Source organism: Dendropsophus ebraccatus, chromosome 15, assembly GCF_027789765.1.
Source record: "Dendropsophus ebraccatus isolate aDenEbr1 chromosome 15, aDenEbr1.pat, whole genome shotgun sequence".
In the NCBI taxonomy this organism is placed as follows: Eukaryota; Metazoa; Chordata; class Amphibia; order Anura; family Hylidae; genus Dendropsophus; species Dendropsophus ebraccatus.
This window is the reverse complement of record NC_091468.1, coordinates 29,488,546-29,506,016: the sequence shown is the minus strand read 5'-3', so window position 1 is coordinate 29,506,016 and position 17,471 is coordinate 29,488,546. Positions and strand designations below refer to the sequence as shown.

Genomic DNA, 17,471 nt, shown 5'->3' with positions numbered 1-17,471 from the left:
ATTTCTCAGAAAATTTGCAGTGTAAAATATGCTCCTGATCCCTTATGTGTGAAGCTACCCTAAAGAGGACTAATCTGCAATCAGATATAGCTTTATCTCCAATCCTAAGCCATGGTCTAGAGGTAAAGTGCAACAAGCAGTTTCTTTTTTCCTGGGTTTGATTCCCCTGATTGAAATTAAATAAAGTTATTTATTTTTTCTCATCATTGCATAAAAAACTAAATATAAAAAGTCATTTGGCCCGGATTGGGAATTCTTTTATACAACAAAGAAAAAAAATGTTTTATTTTCATCAAACCCAGGAAAAAAATTCCTTATTCCTTGTTATTGGTCTTAAGACAGGTGACTTACTTCTAGACCACAACTACTACACAGTTAGGCTAGGAGATTTGACTATATCTGATTGCAGACCAGTCCTCTGTAGGCAGTTTACGTCTTGAATAAACACTGGCTAACAGCTGAAGGAGCTGGATGCTGGGTAGCAGAGATTATTTATGTGACACAAACTCCGAGCCACAACTCCTCTTTTACTTATTACAGTAGAAGACCCCAGATTGTGCATAATCCACTCCACAGACAAATTAACAAAAGGCATCATGCTCACTAGGGGACTGCCAACAGCATCACACTGTCAGCACCTCAGGTAGGGCCTGGGTGTTGATAGATTCCCTTAAATCCACAAGGATTACTGTTCATGCAGCATAGTTATACTAGGGTACAGAAAAGCCTATGCACTGCCTCCTTCACACTATTCATTAACTAAATAGAGGTTATATTGCAAACAAACGGCATCTGTTAGCATATGCAGTCTCTGTTTAGTGATATTTTTTTTATCCAGTAAAAGGCTGAAAAGAACAAACTAAAACTAGCAACCAGGGGTGATATTTTTTATTTTTGGTGAAATGCACATGTTGTATCAAGCAGGATGTATAAAATAAGCAAGTGTGCTGTGGAGGTGGTGTGTACTTTCCTCGGAGGACAGGGACTTATAATTTTATTTTTTTCATATTGCATCATGGGCTTCCCTGGCAACTGCCCAAATCTGGAAGAAGGGCCATCAGCAGGATCGGGTTGTTCATTTACATAGTCAGTATCCTCCTCCACTCTAAGATGGGTAAAACATGCGCAGGTCTAAGAGGTAGTAGTAATATAGAATGTCAAAGTTTATTAAAAGAATTATGCCAGCGTCCACGCGTTTTAGGACTGGTTCGGTCTCTTTATCAAGTGTCTAATACCATAATAATTGTTACCAGTCTTGAAACGCTTGTGTCGCTGGCATAATTCTTTTAATAAACTTAATGATATTTTATATCACTACTATCTCTTGGACCTGCGGCTGATTTACCCGTCTTGGAGTGGAGGAGGATACTGACTGTCTTTAGTCCCTGTGGGGATTAGTCGGGGCTGGCTGCGGCCTTACACCAGCACAACCTACTCAGGTTAGAGTTCTATGTGCTTTCTTTCACCACTTCAGAATTACATTATGGAGCGTGGTCTTATATTTTGTCATTTTACATAATGGAAACCTGGCCTAAAGGCATTATTACATGGCGCAATCTGGCTGATGGGTTGCCTGCATAGCCAATCAGTGACTGGGGCAGGACACCACTGCAATCACTGACTGGCTAAGAGGACAATCCATCAGCCGGGGCTGTAACATTTAGGGAAGCTGGGAGAAAATTACATCCAGCGGCTGTCAAAGAGCAGTGAGAGTGGCGATACAGGAGGCACAGGACAGGTAAGTATCCTTTCTTTATTATGTTCCCATCCCCCTCTGCCTGAGATGACTATACCCCATTAATGACTCTACTCCTAAAATTGGTATTAGAATAAGATAGATGCTAAAACTGCCACACACACTATAGCCAAACAAAGTATCAATCAGACTCTCATAGTACAACGATGCACAGGTTAGGATTTAATACACAACCCGAAAATACTTAAATGTTTATATAGTATGCACAAACAGGGTATATAGTATATTCATAGGTTCAACAGCACACAGACCAGCAGGTGGCGCTGCTCACCTGGATGTGATTAACTATACCAAGTGTATTGGTGAAACTAATGTATATAGGTACAAAAAGTAAAACCACTATAAGTTAAAAAAATAAAAGCTCTCGCTACCATTTTTGCAGGATGGTTGTTTTAAACCATTGCAGTTCCTTTCCCATAAGTGAGTAAGCAGTATATGGCATCACTACAGCCTACGCTGGACCAGTCAACTGTAGAGATTAACATGCATAAAGTACCTACTGTATTTTTCACTTGATAAGACAGATCTCTAGTTTAGACAACTGAAAATATATTTCATGCTATTAAACTTCCTTGGTGGTCTATAACAGTGAGGGGGTCAATTCAGTGAAGGGGTCCAAGTTTATTGAAATGAAAGTCCACTTTAACACACTCCATAATAGCAACTTGTACCCATACATACACAGCTATGCTGCATGCACTATACACACCTAGCTCTGCTGCATAAACACCCACACATACAGACACACAGTGCTTTAACATTAATATACAGATCTTTGCTACATCACCATACACGAATGGCTCTGCTACATAGAGACAAATACACACAGCTCTGCTGCATAAACATACCCACAGACACACACACACCTGCTACATCGCCATACACAAACAGCTCTGCTACATATGTAGCAACACATACACAAATTTTAATATATATTACCCCTAACTACAGTATCTGGACTGTACATTCCTCACATAACATTACGGAGGGTCATGCGGGTTCTTCAGCTCATGTTCCAAGTTACTATAGGGCTTGTACATGTGTGAATCTGGACGTGATGCACACCACCTCCAGATTTCTCTCTTGCCTGGTGTCCGTCAAGGGAAAGGAGAAGACTATGCTGCTATCAGTAGCTGCACGGTCCACTCAGCAGTCAGGAACAGCGCTGAATCAGCGTTCTGCCCGAACATTAAGAAAGCAGTCAGAGTGGTCTGACACTGTTGGGCCGTCCTGTCTGCTAAAGATGCAGCCAGTTCTTCACCCTTCCACTGTGACAGTGAGGCGGGGGAGTTTGGTGCTTTGGAGTGGACTTGTCATGCTTCTGGCTGTGCCATCCTGAGCTCAGGCACCAAAGGCCGCTGGCTCCCTCTACAGGAAAGTCAAATCAGAAGCCCCACTAGGAGTAAATTGATTTAATTATTTGATTAATTGCCCAGCACTAGCTCACAGACTACTGAAAATTACACATGGACTGCAGAGCAGAAATATGGTGAAAAATGTCAGATATGTGTCATATAAAAGCCAAATAAAGGGCTAAACACACATGGCAATTTATCCAAAAATGTTACCCGAAATGACAGATATGCCAGGTACAGGAAATGTTCCTATAACAGCACAATAAAGATTATGACACAAGACAGCTGCATCCCCAGTGAGTGATGGGATCCTATACACTGCAGCTGACAATACTGGGATCTTGGTGCAGACTATTTCCAGCTCAGCGTTTGTGACATACCTCATCAATATATGGTTTTACGAGCACCTGGCCGACCAGTGCTTCTGCGTCCTTTGTTTTGTCAATGGTAGCATATGTTCTCAAGCAGTGACGGATGATATCCACATTAGAGCTCTGAAGGCCTTCTAACAGGAGACCTTCAAGAGAGCGCTGCAACATAGCAGTGATGCCTGCAATACGCTTGAAGACATAAAAAACCCCCAAAATTATATTATGTTACGTAAAGAACTTCAAATAAAAATCAAGAGATTATCAGTATTTTATAGAAGATCTTATATTGGCTGTGCCAAAACGTACCAACTCCAAATAACATGTCATTCACTCACCACGCTTACTTGCAGTTGAAACTCGATAACAGTTCTCATTTTATTAAAGGGGTATTCACCTCAGATAAAATAAATGCTGAATCATCCCCGCTCTAGGAGAACAATTTGTTCCTTACTTGTTACTACCTTTTGAGTCTCCTTACCCCGAGATGGCTTATGTAAACAGTGTCCCTGGCCAGCTGTATCTGCACTCTGTAATGCTGGGAGGGTTAATCTGAGGCCAAGTTGCTGGTAACTTTACTGTGATTAATCCTTCTGGCAGAGAAAGCCGGCCAAGGACATTGTTTACATGATCCGTCTCAGAACTGGGGGAAGGAGACAGGTAAGGTAATGACATGTATGAAATGAATTGTTAGTCTGTATTTTAAATGGGTATTAGACTCAAATATAACTTTTGATATGTTGCTGCCCATGTAGAGACTAACAATTCCTTCCATTCTTATATATTTTGTTTACTTCCTCCAGTTCTCAGCTGCTGCTTTCCGCTGAAAACACAAATCTGTGTGTGAGCTTTTTCTCGCTGTCTTCCCCTCCTTTCTGAGACAGTAGATGTAAACAAGTCCCTGGCTGGCTTTATCTGCAACATTGTAGCTTCTTTGTAATGCTGGGAGGGTCAATAACAGATCACAGTGAGTATATCAGCAACTTGACCTCAGATTGAAGGCCCTATTCCACGGAACGATTATCGTCCGTATTCGGCCACTACGGACGATAATCGTCCCGTGGAATAGAGTGCAACGTTCAGCCGACATCATTCATGTCGGCTGATTGTTGCAGTCGCTTGTTTTTCAACATGTTAAAAAACAAGCGACTGATACAGCAACGATCTGCTGCCATTGCTCCGTTGAATAGGAGCATCGGCAGCAGACGCTGCTGTATCCTATGGGCTGCCCGGACGATCAGCGATCACCCGGGCAGCCCCCCCGCAGCTCCCCGCCGCTGCTGCCGCGTTGAATAGCGGCAACGAGCGGGGAACGAGGAGCAAACGAGCGCTCGTTTGCTCTTCTAAACGACCCGTGAAATAGGGGCATAACCCTCCCAGGGACTTGTTTACATCAGCCATCTCAGGAGGGAAGGGGGACGGAAGAGAGAAAGGCTCTCACACAATTTTTGTGTTTTTAGCAGAAAACAGCAGCTGAAAACTGGGAGAAGACTGAATAGATGATAACTAGTATGGAAAGAATTGTTAGACTCAACATGGGCAGGAACACCCCTTTTACCCTTTGAGAACCCGGCCCAAAATGACCCAGTGGACCACGCTGATTTTCATTTGTGTTTTAGTTTTTTTCTCCTCCCCTTCTAAAAGCTCTAGCACTTTCATTTTTCTATCTACAGGGCCATGTGAAGGCTTGTTTTTTTCAGGAATAGGTGTACTTTGTAATATCACCTTTCATTCTACAATAACATGTATGACAGAACCCCTTAAATTATTATTTATGAAAATATAAATTGGTGAAGTTGAAAAAAAAGGATGCAATATGGTAACTTTTGGGGGATTCCTGTGTCTACGTAATGCACTATACGGTAAAAGCTACCAATATTCTATAGGTCAGTCCGAACACAACCATGTGCAGGTTTACACAGATTTTCAATTTTATTTTTATTTTTTTAGGAAATCCTTTTTTTTTTTTTTTTACAAATTATTAATAAAATGGTCCTATAGTGACTCTTATAACAGGTTGGGTTTTTCACCTATTGGGCTGTATGGGACATAATTTTTTATGCCATGATCTCTAGTTTTTATTAATACCATATTTGTGTAGCTCGGACACTTTGATCACTTTTTATTAATTTTTTTTATATATATAATGTAACAAGAAAAATATCAATCCTGGCACTTTTTTCCCCCTCTTTCCGTTTATGCTGTTCGCGATATGGGGTGACGATTGTTACATTGTAATAGATCAGACAATTACGCACACTACAGTATATAATATGTTTATTCATTTATTTTTATATGTTTTATTTGTATAATGGGAAAGGGGGTGATTTTAATCTTTATTGGGGGAGGGGCTTTAAGGTATTTTTAAAAACTGCAGGGGTCCCAATTGGTAAGTGACAGGAGCTGCTCCTGTCACTTACACGCGCAGCGTTTAAGGGGTTAATGACAGGTTGCAGCCTGTCATTAACGGTGAGGGCCCGGCTGCTGATTACAGCCGCCCCCCACCTGCTATGAAGCGCGCTCCACTCCGGAGTGCTCTTTATAGCTCCTTAGAGACCCAGGACGTACATGTATACAGATGTTATAAAGCATGAGTACTAAAAATAAGAATAAATGTACATTGCAGACATGCTTTATATCACATCCCTTGCGGAGTTATGGTTTGAAAGCTATGATGACAGGGACACTTTAAGGGTATTTCTAATATAAAAAACACGCCAAAAGACATAGTATTACAGAATATACCATATGGATTACAATTTCAACATTTCAAAAAGAAAAACACCATGAAATATTACTCCTGATAATAAGATTGTGTAATATACTTACAGGTCTGACTTTATCTAGAAGAGGCATGCCTTTGCTCTGAACAGCATGGAACTGTAGCTGATTGAATTCTGTTGCAATCCTTTCCAGGACCTGCCCAGTTAGCAGTGTGCTTTAATAAGAGAAAAACAGGAAGAACAACATTGAAGTCTAATTAAATCACTGCTATAACTTTGTTCTAACACCCCCTCATGTGTTCTGTCATTTATACAAGAAAATGCCGGAAAAAACGCCAAGAAAAATGAATTACACTTTTTTGCTCAAAAATGCAGCAGCCAGATGTAAGCTGGAAGTCAGTAGGGAGATACAAAACACTGCGTTAAGGCTACATTTACACATTCCTTAAAGGGATACTCCGGTCTGGGGGCTTTATTTTTTTTTTATATGGCTGGGGAGGAGGTGGCTGAAGGCAACGATGTCCACTCACCTCCCCTGTTCCAGCGGCGGGTCCCGTATCGCGGCGCTCCGGTCCCGCTGCCCAGCCGCTTCCTGGTGTCTGACGTGGGCTTGAGACGTGACGTTTAAAGTCCGCTCATCCAGTCAGTGATGGAAGTTAGATCCCGCCTCTGTTACTGACAGGCTGAGTGGACTTGAAACTTAACGTCTTAAGCCCGCGTCAGGCACCAGGAAGCGGCCGGGCAGCAGGGACCGGAGCGCTGCGATACGGGACCCGCCGCTGGAACCAGGGAGGTGAGTGGACATCGTTGCCCTCAGCCACCTCCTCCCCAGCTATATAAAAAAAAAGCCCCCAGGCCGGAGTACTCCTTTAAGTTTGCCTGTTAATTCAAGATCTGCAATTACAGACAAATTTAGGGCCCATCGATTTCAATTGGGCTGATCTCACGGTCTGTATATTTCTGGTTAATTATAGACAAGCTCTAGTACAGACCATAAGTGCAGCACAGATTGTCCCATAGAAGTCTATGGGAGCGTCTGTAATTTTTTTTTAATGAAATGTCCACAAATCCATAGAAAATACAGATGAGTGATCATCTCATTAGCGATGTCCGTGCAGCCCTTGCCAATGAAAAATTATAGTGTGAAATAATAAAATGTATACCTGTCCAGGCTCCTCCGGTGTTCTGCTGCCTGTTCCCTTGTTCCCCGCTCACTGCAGCCGACCCCGGCACTTCTAAAGAAGTCTCTGAAGTGACAGGCTACTCAACCAATCATTGACTGGGAAGGGACAGAGCCGCGGCCAGTGATTGGTTAAACAACCTGTCACTTCACAGAGCGCTTCAGAAGCCTTAGCGGTGGCTCTGGTCATTGAGGAACATTTGGAGGAGGTAGCATGAAAACCGTGAAGCGTCAACAGGTAAGTATAAACGCTTTTATTTTATTTTACACCTTCATCAGCTGTCAGCCACGCATAACTATTATACGTAGCAATGTGCGGCCAATCATTTTTAAACATGAAAAAAGACAATGGTGATCAGCTCCTCAGCTGACTGTTGTCTTTATTACACAGAGCGATAATCTGCTGAATCAGCCTGATTGGGCAGATAATCTCTCCATGTAATAAGATCCTTACAGAGCCACAGCTACTACATGTGTCCTTATCTGACAGGAAAAAAAACATTTGAATTGAGAGAGTTTTATAAACTGCTGCTAAGTGTGTACAGAGCCCTGACACCTTCTCACTTGTTCAGCTCTGCATTTTCTTTACGGTTCTGGGAGTTCAGGATATTTTCAATCTTCTCAACAGAACGTATAACATGGATCATCCTTAACACACACATCTGAAAAAAAAAGAAAGGCTTGCCATCAAACCCACTGTTCAGTATTGTGTCTCTTTTTCTTTTAATTCAAAGTAACTTTTATTAAAAGATTTTTCATGAAAAAGGTACAACAACAGGGAAGGACAACACACTTAGGTCCAATCCCCGTAAAAAGAAAAAACAAAAACAAACGATAGGAAAACCGTATTGGCATTGTCCAGTATACTGTATGGAAAGTCCAACAAGAAAGAGGAACGCATATCACAATAAATCCATTATCAAAAGAAGAGTCTCTGTGTCTTCTGTTGTAACATGGGAATACAGTCAACACAGGAAGGCCGACCAATAATAAAGGCCACTAATTTCAATGTCATTAAACAACCATAATTCAATTAACCAAGGAGGGAGTGTCCCATTGTAAGTGACAAAGGTGCCAGGCCTGGAGTGTCCAGCCAACAAGCCCAAATTTTTTCAAACCCTCCCGCTTCTCATAGGCATATTTTTCATTAGGTATGAGCCAGTTAATTTTAGTGATCAGGGAAGAGAGCGTCAGGGGGCGGCCTGGTCAAGCTAGGATTGTGCTAGCAACAGCTAGCTTTTCAGGATTAGTCAGGTCTTTGTCCTCCACTTAACCCAGAATACAGACTAAGGGGAATTGCTCTAATTGAATGGAGAACACCATCTTTAATGTCAGCATTCTGTCTGTACAACTGCTGTATCTATCTTATTGGTATAGGCAGGTATATGTATATATTATCATCACTGCTGCATGAACAGGATTCTATAGAGTAAAAATAAAAACTAAGGGAAGTGCTGCAGTCTACAAAGCATTGGTTTACATAAACCACTTCAAAGTGTTACTCCAATATAGATGGTTTTAGGGACCAAACACGTTTATCTTATTTTTGGTTACAAAAATGAGTTTCTTTTGGTAAAATGGGAAAAGAATTGGGTGAAATTGCTCTTTCTCGTTTGCTCTTCTAAACGACCCGTGAAATAGGGGCATAACCCTCCCAGGGACTTGTTTACATCAGCCATCTCAGGAGGGAAGAGGGACGGAAGAGAGAAAGGCTCTCACACAATTTTTGTGTTTTTAGCAGAAAACAGCAGCTGAAAACTGGGAGAAGACTGAATAGATGATAACTAGTATGGAAAGAATTGTTAGACTCAACATGGGCAGGAACACCCCTTTTACCCTTTGAGAACACCATCTTTAATGTCAGTATTCTGTCTGTACAACTGCTGTATCTATCTTATTGGTATAGGCAGGTATATGTATATATTATCATCACTGCTGCATGAACAGGATTCTATAGAGTAAAAATAAAAACTAAGGGAAGTGCTGCAGTCTACAAAGCATTGGTTTACATAAACCACTTCAAAGTGTTACTCCAATATAGATGGTTTTAGGGACCAAACACGTTTATCTTATTTTTGGTTACAAAAATGAGTTTCTTTTGGTAAAATGGGAAAAGAATTGGGTGAAATTTATATATTTTTTTTTATATAAAACCTGTTCGAAATGGTATTCCGGCAAAAATGCTTACATTGCTACAGAAGGCTTACCTGTGTGTCACAGGTATGGAACCACCATAAATCCATTTGCTTTATAAGGCCACGTTCACACTATCAGAATCCTTCACTCCACAACTGGGTCCAACGGGTGCAGGCCGAGGTAAAAAAGCAGGGCAACATAAAGTACTAAAAAGTTATTAGAAAAACAATACGACCTGTTTCAGGAACACACCGATCCCTTTTTTCAAGTGTATGACCCCAAGGTCAGACACTTGAGAGAGGCATTGGTGCGATCCTAAAATGTGTTGTGTCGTTTTTTAAAAAATAATTTGAACTTTATTTTTCCCTGCTTTTTTACCTGGAACTGCACCCCTTGGATTCTGTTGCTGTTACTATCCTGTTGTGGTTGCGGTTCATATACCTGCTGTGGTTGAGTGTTGTGCCTTGTATTTGCACAACACCATCAGGTGAGAATCTCCATTTTCTCTTTTTCCTGATGCCCTTCTGCCTGATTTCTACACTATGGAGCGCTGTTTGTTTTTATATTACGTTCACACTATGCAAGATAGCGGCTGTGTCATAGAGAGGATGGGGCCTGTGAAGTTCAGCCCGGATGAACTTCATTTCTTTTGAATTGGAATGTGGGCACATTTGGGTGTGCCCACGTTCTAAATAACCATTGCAGACAATTTAGTCAATTTCGTGCAGCCGCTACTCAATGAATAGCGGCCGCACAAAATTGACATGTCGTTTGTTTTGTGCGGCCGCATGGAATCCCAGCTGGAGTGTATAAAGTGTGGCCGGGATTACAGATTTCAACGCGATCAGCCTATGTCCGTAATCCACTCCCTCATCACGTCCTCTTACTACCTCGAGATGAAACAGTTGCTATAATATGGGTGCAGGAATTCCCCCTATTATGCTTGTGTGAAATCAACCTTTTTTAGTTTGCACACTGAATTCTCATAAAAGAAACCTTTGCTAAAAAGGAGTTAGAACATAGACTTGCCTTCTTTTTCCTTATGTCTTCTTGTTTAGCCAAACGCCTATCCACTGCACCAATGCTGTCATTAACAGATGTTTTCAGGCTCTGTATGAAATGACAAAGTTTAGCACGGCTCTTGTCATATATCTATAAAATATACTAGGGCTGGGCGATATGGCCTAAAATTTATATCACAATATAATTTGATGCATGCACGATATAACGATATATCAATTTTTTTGTGTGTGTATACAAATTACAACACTAAGAATTTTTTAAGATGTGTATTGTATAACAGATCTTTTTCCAAACAATGTAAAGATTAACTGTTAGTAAAACACAAAATTGTTTAAAATAAAGTGCCAGTTATCAGCCCCCCTTGTGCCAGTCATCAGCCTTTCCCTGTGCCATCAGCCCCTCTTTGTGCCAGTTATCAGCCCCTCCTTGTGCCAGTTATCAGCCTTCCCCTGTGCCATCAGCCCCCCTTGCCAGTCATCAGCCCCCCTTGCCAGTCATCAGCCTTCCCCTGTGCCAGTTATCAGTCCACCCCTCTGCTACTTACCTTTCCTGCAGGGCTGGCTGATGGAGTCCGCAAGGCGAGACGGGCCGCGTCTTCTTCCCAGCATGCACTGGGAGAGACCTGACGTCACACGCATCGTCAGCTAGCTCGCTGACGATGCGTGAACGGAAGGCCCTGCAGCGCGGTACCACGAAGCGGTAAGTGAGAAGCTTATTCACTACCGCTCCGTGGGCATGTATCGCGATATGACGATATGCCGAAAATCTATATCGTCATCCGAATTGATGACGATATTTTTGCATATCGTTCATATCGCCCAGCCCTAGAATATACCAATTAACAGTAAGCAGATGCTAAGATCAAATCTGCTGTGGATCCGCACCATCAAATCTGCTGCGATATGGTACGTGTGAAACTACCTTTAATGGGGTTGTCTGGACAGGGAGTTTTTTTTTTACTATTTTGCTGTGGCTGCATTAAAAATAACAAAGATGTGTCCTTAAAGCGACTCTGTACCCACAATCTGACCCCCCCAAACCGCTTGTACCTTTGGATAGTCGCTTTTAATCCAAGATCTGTCCTGGGGTCCGTTTGGCAGGTGATGCAGTTATTGTCCTAAAAAACAACTTTTAAACTGGCAGCCCTGTGCCCAACGGCCGGGGCTTAGATTGTGTATGCATTAGGCTGGCACAACCTCTCTGTCCCTCCTCCCCGCCCTCCTCATCATTAGGAATGCTCCAAGCAGATTGTCTCCTATTCAACAGCTGTGTAAGTACGGAACATGGGCTGGATTGTTAAGGCACCTGTGCAATGTTCAGACAGGAGAAAATGTTTCAGTGGCGTTCCTAATAATGAAGAGAGTGGGGAGGAGGGATGGAGGGGTGGTGCAAAGTTAGGGCACAGATATTCTAAACCACACCCATTGGGCACGGGGCTGCAATTTTCAAAGTTTTTTTAGGACAATAACTGCATCACCTGCCGAACGGACCCCAGGACAGATCTCGGATTAAAAGCAGCTATCTGAGGGCACAAGTGGTTTGGGGGTGGGGGTGTCAGATTGTAGGTACAGGGTCCCTTTAACAAGCCTACTCCGCAACCCCTTTGCTGGCTAACCAAATCTACAGGCTCAGCCACGAAAATTCTCAATGCTGTCTATGCACAGCACATCAGCAGAGGTAAGGAAGAGGTCTGAGCAATCAATAAACTGGCAGTGGCACAGGCGTAGGCCAGGTAAGCATACATTTTTTTTTTCTATGTAGCCCCAGAAACACAGTAAAAGCACTTCCCTGCCCAGACACCCATCTAAAATAGTTATCTGATTTTATACAAACAAAATTTAAAGGGGACACTCCATCAAAAATGTTTATTTAAAATCAACTGGTGTCAGAAAGTTTTAGTAATTTACTGCTATTTAAAAATCTCAAATCTTCCAGTACTTATCCGCTGCTGTATGTCCTGCAGGAAGTGGTGTATTCTTCACAGTCTGACATAGTGCTCTCTGTTGCCACCTCTGTCCATGTCAGAAACTGTCCAGAGCAGGAGAGGTTTTCTATGGTGATTTGTTACTGCTCTGGACAGTTCCTGGCATGGACAGAGGTGGCAGCAGAGAGCAGTGTGTCAGACTGGAAAGGAGACACCACTTCCTGCAGGACATGCAGCAGCTGATTAGTATTGGAAGACTGGACATTTTTAAACAGAAGCAAATTACAAATCTATATAACTTTATGACACCAGTTGATTTAAAATATTTTTTCCCACTGGAGTAGCCCCTTAATATTGTATAAATGTTATAATATATTTGTATTCTTTGAATTCATAAGCATTTTTGAATACTGTACTTGTATAATGTTATATTCCATCTTAGTTTTTGACAGTAGTCTGTTTCCATGACAAACCAGAGGCATGACATGCAGGTATGCTTTACATGCAGATTTTACATAATGCATTGCATCATCTGTACACATTCTGGTGATGATGATTCTTCTTCTTCTGCTGTCTGCAATCCACACTACAAACTGGCAATGTCTGGACCAGGCCTCAAACATCGAGCCCTAGGCTATACACCTGCATTACGGCTTATCAAACCCTTCTTTTTTTTGGCTAGTAGCTTGTCCTCCCGTCTTATGCAATCGTCATGCATGTTTGACACTAACAATCTTTATCAACTGTACTACATAGAAGAACTACCACTGGCAATATCTATTATATTGATTACATACACAGATTACAGAAAACAGATTACAGCTTTCCTATTCCAGATAATTCCTTAAAACTGGCTCAAAAATGGAAAACCAGAATGATTTAACAAATTTTTTGTATAGATTTTTCTTCACTGCAGGTGATATCATCCACAGAATTTATATGCTATTCTACGTATCTACAATAGGATTTTAATAGTTTACAAAGCTATAAAAAAATAAACCAATCCTGCTGACATACCAATACTTCTTCTCTCAGTTGTCCCAGCGGTACAGACAGCTGACTCAGTGCTTTATCCATTCCGACCTTTACACAAGATGGAAAAAGAGAGAACTTTTTAAGTAAACCAAACTAATTGTTTCCAGATATCAGTATTGCCATGACAAGTTTAACTGTCTTAGCTGGCATGGAAATACCCTTGTCCATTTCTTTACATTTAATGCTAACATAGGGTAGCTTCACATGTGTCGGATTTGCAGCTAATTTTTCTCCCTGTGATGGGGCAATGGGCATCTGCCTCATAAGTGTTTTTGCCTTCCTCTGGATCAACACAGTAGGGTTATACTGTAGAGTAAATTTGATGGACTTTTGTATGTATGTATTGTAAGTATTAGCACCCAGTACAATGTATATTAGACTCTCTGTGGAGAGCAGCAGGAGTGGAGGTGCGCGAGCCCTTCTATAGAGACACGGATTCCACAGCGTAGAGCTTTTACTCAGTGTGAACATACCCTAAAGCTCATGTGTGCCTTTGTAAATATGGATCTAAGTGTGAACATAGCTTTTAAAGGGCTATTCTGGTGACTTTTTTTTTCAAATCAACTGGTGTCGTAATGTTACAAAGAATTATAATTTACTTCTATTTAAAAATCTCCAGTCTTCCAGTACTTATCAGCTGCGGTATGTCCTGCAGGAAGTGGTGTATTCTTTACAGTCTGACACAGTGCTCTCAGCTGCCACCTCTGTCCATGTCAGGAACTGTCAAGAGCAGGAGAAGTTTTCTATGGGGATTTGCTACTTTTCTGGACAGTTCCTGACATGGACAGAGGTGGCAGCAGAGAGCACTGTGTCAGACTGGAAAAAATACACCACTTCCTGCAGAATATACAGCAGCTGATAAGTACTGGAAGACTGGAGATTTATACGGTAAATAGAAGTAATTTACAAATTGATAACTTTCTGACACCAGTTGACCTGAAAAAAAAAAAAGTTGTGGGAATCCATCCAAGATAACACCAAGCAACATGCGACATTAGACCAATTTACGGTTATATCTGGACGGGACATTCTTACAGCTGAACAAAAAGGTGATTTAAAAAAATACAAAGACTGAAATTAGGTAAAAAAAATAACCTGGGAAGTAACTAGTAAATAAAAGGTGTGAACAAGTAAATAAACTGTACCAGATTTGTAGAGAGGTTCACAAAGTCTGCATAGTCCTTGTTTATGAGCTCAACCATGGCAGTTTTGAGGAGGCGGTAATAAATCTCAAGATCATCTCGGAGATCTTCCAGCTGCACGCGCTTTCGACATTCTGAGACAAAGTGGTCAACATCAAATGAGTCCTATCGAGAGGAACATATAACCAAAAATACAAGAATGTCAATATTACAGCACTATGTACTGCACAGAGCATCAGTGCCCTAGACCTGCAGGACATGAAGATCAAGCTCGGGGACGGAAAGAGGTGCTGCAGGCCTAGGGCACGGATGCTCTAGGCTCTGCCCCTTTGACCCAGTGCCAAACCACCTAAGTTTAAAAACAATTTTTTTTAACCCAAATACTGGCCACGGAGAGACAGATAGACCCTCAGACCAGGCATGGATTGAGAAGAGCCAACAAATGGTACTGGGGGTTAAGGGATGGTGTCTGGGTGATACAGATTTCCTTTAAAGGTGTATTCCCATCTCAGCTAATATAGTTATACAGTACTTGTAGGATTTGTCAAGGTAAATATTATTGCAAATATAGTGGTACCTTGGTTTAAGAGTAACTTGGATTGAGAGCATTTTGCAAGAAGAGCTCACAGTTTTTCAAAATTGTGACTTGGTTTAAGAGCATTGCTTTGGTTTAAGAGCTCCCTGTACTAGGTGGGAGCGCGAGTGGAGGAGGGGCATGGTCTGCATAGCGGGGTCTACAGCCCTAAACTCTGACCAAGGAAGTCTCCGTCACCTTCCAAATCATAGCAGGTCCACCCAAGGCTGGGGCTTGTATCAGGGGACAGGACTGTGGAGGTAATTCTAGCCTGTTGTACTACGCTACTGCATAATGGGGATCTGCACATCCATCCTCTACCTACAATCTGCTGCTGTTTTTCAGGGTTATGCAGTTACTGTACATTATACTCCACATGCTGATTGCTATACTGTGCAGTAACTTATAATATCACATATTCTGCTGCTCCTCATTGTTTCATCTGTTTTACATGTTATTCAGAATAAAAAAATCATTATTTTTGGGGTGTGGAACCAATTGGCTGCATTTACATGATTTCTTAGGGGAAAATTTTCTTGGGTTTAAGAGTGGATTTATATTATAAGCGCCGTCCTGGAACGAATTATCCTCATAATCCAAGGCACCAGTGTACAATCATTTACCAAACGTGCCTCCTTTTTCCTGACGTGCGGCCCTTTCCTCCAGCTGTCAAGGTTGCCGACCACCACTGTGCTCTAAAAACATTGGTCTGGCATATATATATATATATATATATATCCATCCTACATTATTTATATATATATATATATATATATATATATATATATATATATATCAGCCAGATCAATGCTTTAAAGCAACCTAGACAACGAGCTGTCAACCATCAGAGGAAAGAGCAGCAGCATATCAGGAGGAGACAAGTTTGGTAAATGAATTAGCAAATAATTTTAACTTGACAAGTCCTACAAGAGTAGCTGTGTTAGCTGTAGGGAGAACATCCACTTAAAGGAAACCATTCAGCATGATTGTGCCAATATGGTTCCCAGGTGCACAGACTGGTTCCCTGTGTTGACAGGTAGAGAGCCGTGACTAGTCCCCCCAGTCATTGGGGTCAGTCGGGCCCCTCCAAGTATAAGAGTGACTGAGAGGAAAGTACACAGCTCTCCCCCTATACAGACACCACAGACTGAGTGTCAGCAGGGAGCAGAGCGGGGGGGGGGGGGGGGGCACACTCCGGTACAGTGTATACTGAGAGGAGGCACAGTATACAGGAGGGGCGTGCGCAGGGTACGGACAGGCGGCTTTACGGACACAAACACTTCTCCGACCTTCATAAACTCGTCTTTATCGAAGCACAGTGTGCCCGGACTCTGCGGCAGCTGCATCTTCCCCCGTTCCATCACACAGCGGCTGACGCGGCACTTCCGCCAGTCTCAAGGAGCTGATGACGTCACCACATAGAGAGAAACGACCTTACAGGGAAGCTACAGACCATAGCGCCACCTAGCGGGCGCCAAGTGGTAATTCACCATAGAAGTGGTCTAAATAATGTACAATACAAAGGCTGTGTATTAAAAAAATCATTTGTATATTAGGATCATTATTTTTTTTCTCAATGCATAGTAAGAGCCATCCTATTTTATTTTTTTTTTTTTTTTTTTTTTTTTACTTTTCTGTGTACTTTTGGCTAGGCAAGTCTTATTACAATATAACATAATGTGACAGAAAGGGGGGGGGGAGGATTTCAATTCTCACTTTGCAGCATTTCATGATCATATATATACAGCAACCTCAGGGTAAAAATCAGTTTTGTTCTGTTTTATTACTATTATTATAGTGCTTGACAAATCCCTATAGTGTGATCACTTTTTTTCTTGTTCTCAGGGACGGTTTTAGACTTAATGTGGCCCTGGGCAAGGTTTAAGGTGGGGCCCCAAATTCTGAAATAAAGTAGCAACACTTTACACTTTTGTCGGCGGTACCTGCTGCTTGTGGTGGGTTTGTCCATCAGTATAAGGCAAGGATGAGGAACTTTCATCCCTCCAGCTGTTGTGAAACTACAATTCCCATCATGCCTGAACAGCCAAAGTTAAACCTTTGCATGTCTGGGCATGATGGGTATTGTAGTTTCGCAAGAGCTGGAGGGCCAACGGTTGCCCATCCTTAGTATATGGTGTAAGGGGCTCTCTGGACAGTCCTTGTCCAGAGATTATGTCGGTGGCTATAGGGGGTTGGGTGTGATGGAAAATCATTGTGTGGTAGATGGGCGCTGCTGCGCTGCGACCGGTCACCTG

General features: G+C 42.0%; 1 protein-coding gene across 2 annotated transcripts in view; it reads right to left on the bottom strand.

Annotated features, from left to right (window-relative positions):
- The window catches only part of COG2 (component of oligomeric golgi complex 2), a 45,433-nt gene extending 28,816 nt beyond the window's left edge, over positions 1–16,617 (bottom strand). Inside the window, exons 1-7 of one of the 2 annotated variants that reach the window (XM_069955552.1) lie at positions 16,506–16,617; positions 14,646–14,807; positions 13,483–13,548; positions 10,548–10,628; positions 7,947–8,044; positions 6,309–6,417; positions 3,492–3,671 (exon numbers count right to left, since the gene is read on the bottom strand). In XM_069955552.1, coding sequence (XP_069811653.1) covers positions 3,492–3,671; positions 6,309–6,417; positions 7,947–8,044; positions 10,548–10,628; positions 13,483–13,548; positions 14,646–14,807; positions 16,506–16,577 — 768 coding nt within the window. In that variant the 5' untranslated portion in view covers positions 16,578–16,617. The remainder of the gene's footprint in view (positions 1–3,491; positions 3,672–6,308; positions 6,418–7,946; positions 8,045–10,547; positions 10,629–13,482; positions 13,549–14,645; positions 14,808–16,505) is intronic. The other variant, XM_069955554.1, reaches the window with a different exon arrangement.
- Between the last annotated feature and the right edge of the window lie 854 nt (positions 16,618–17,471).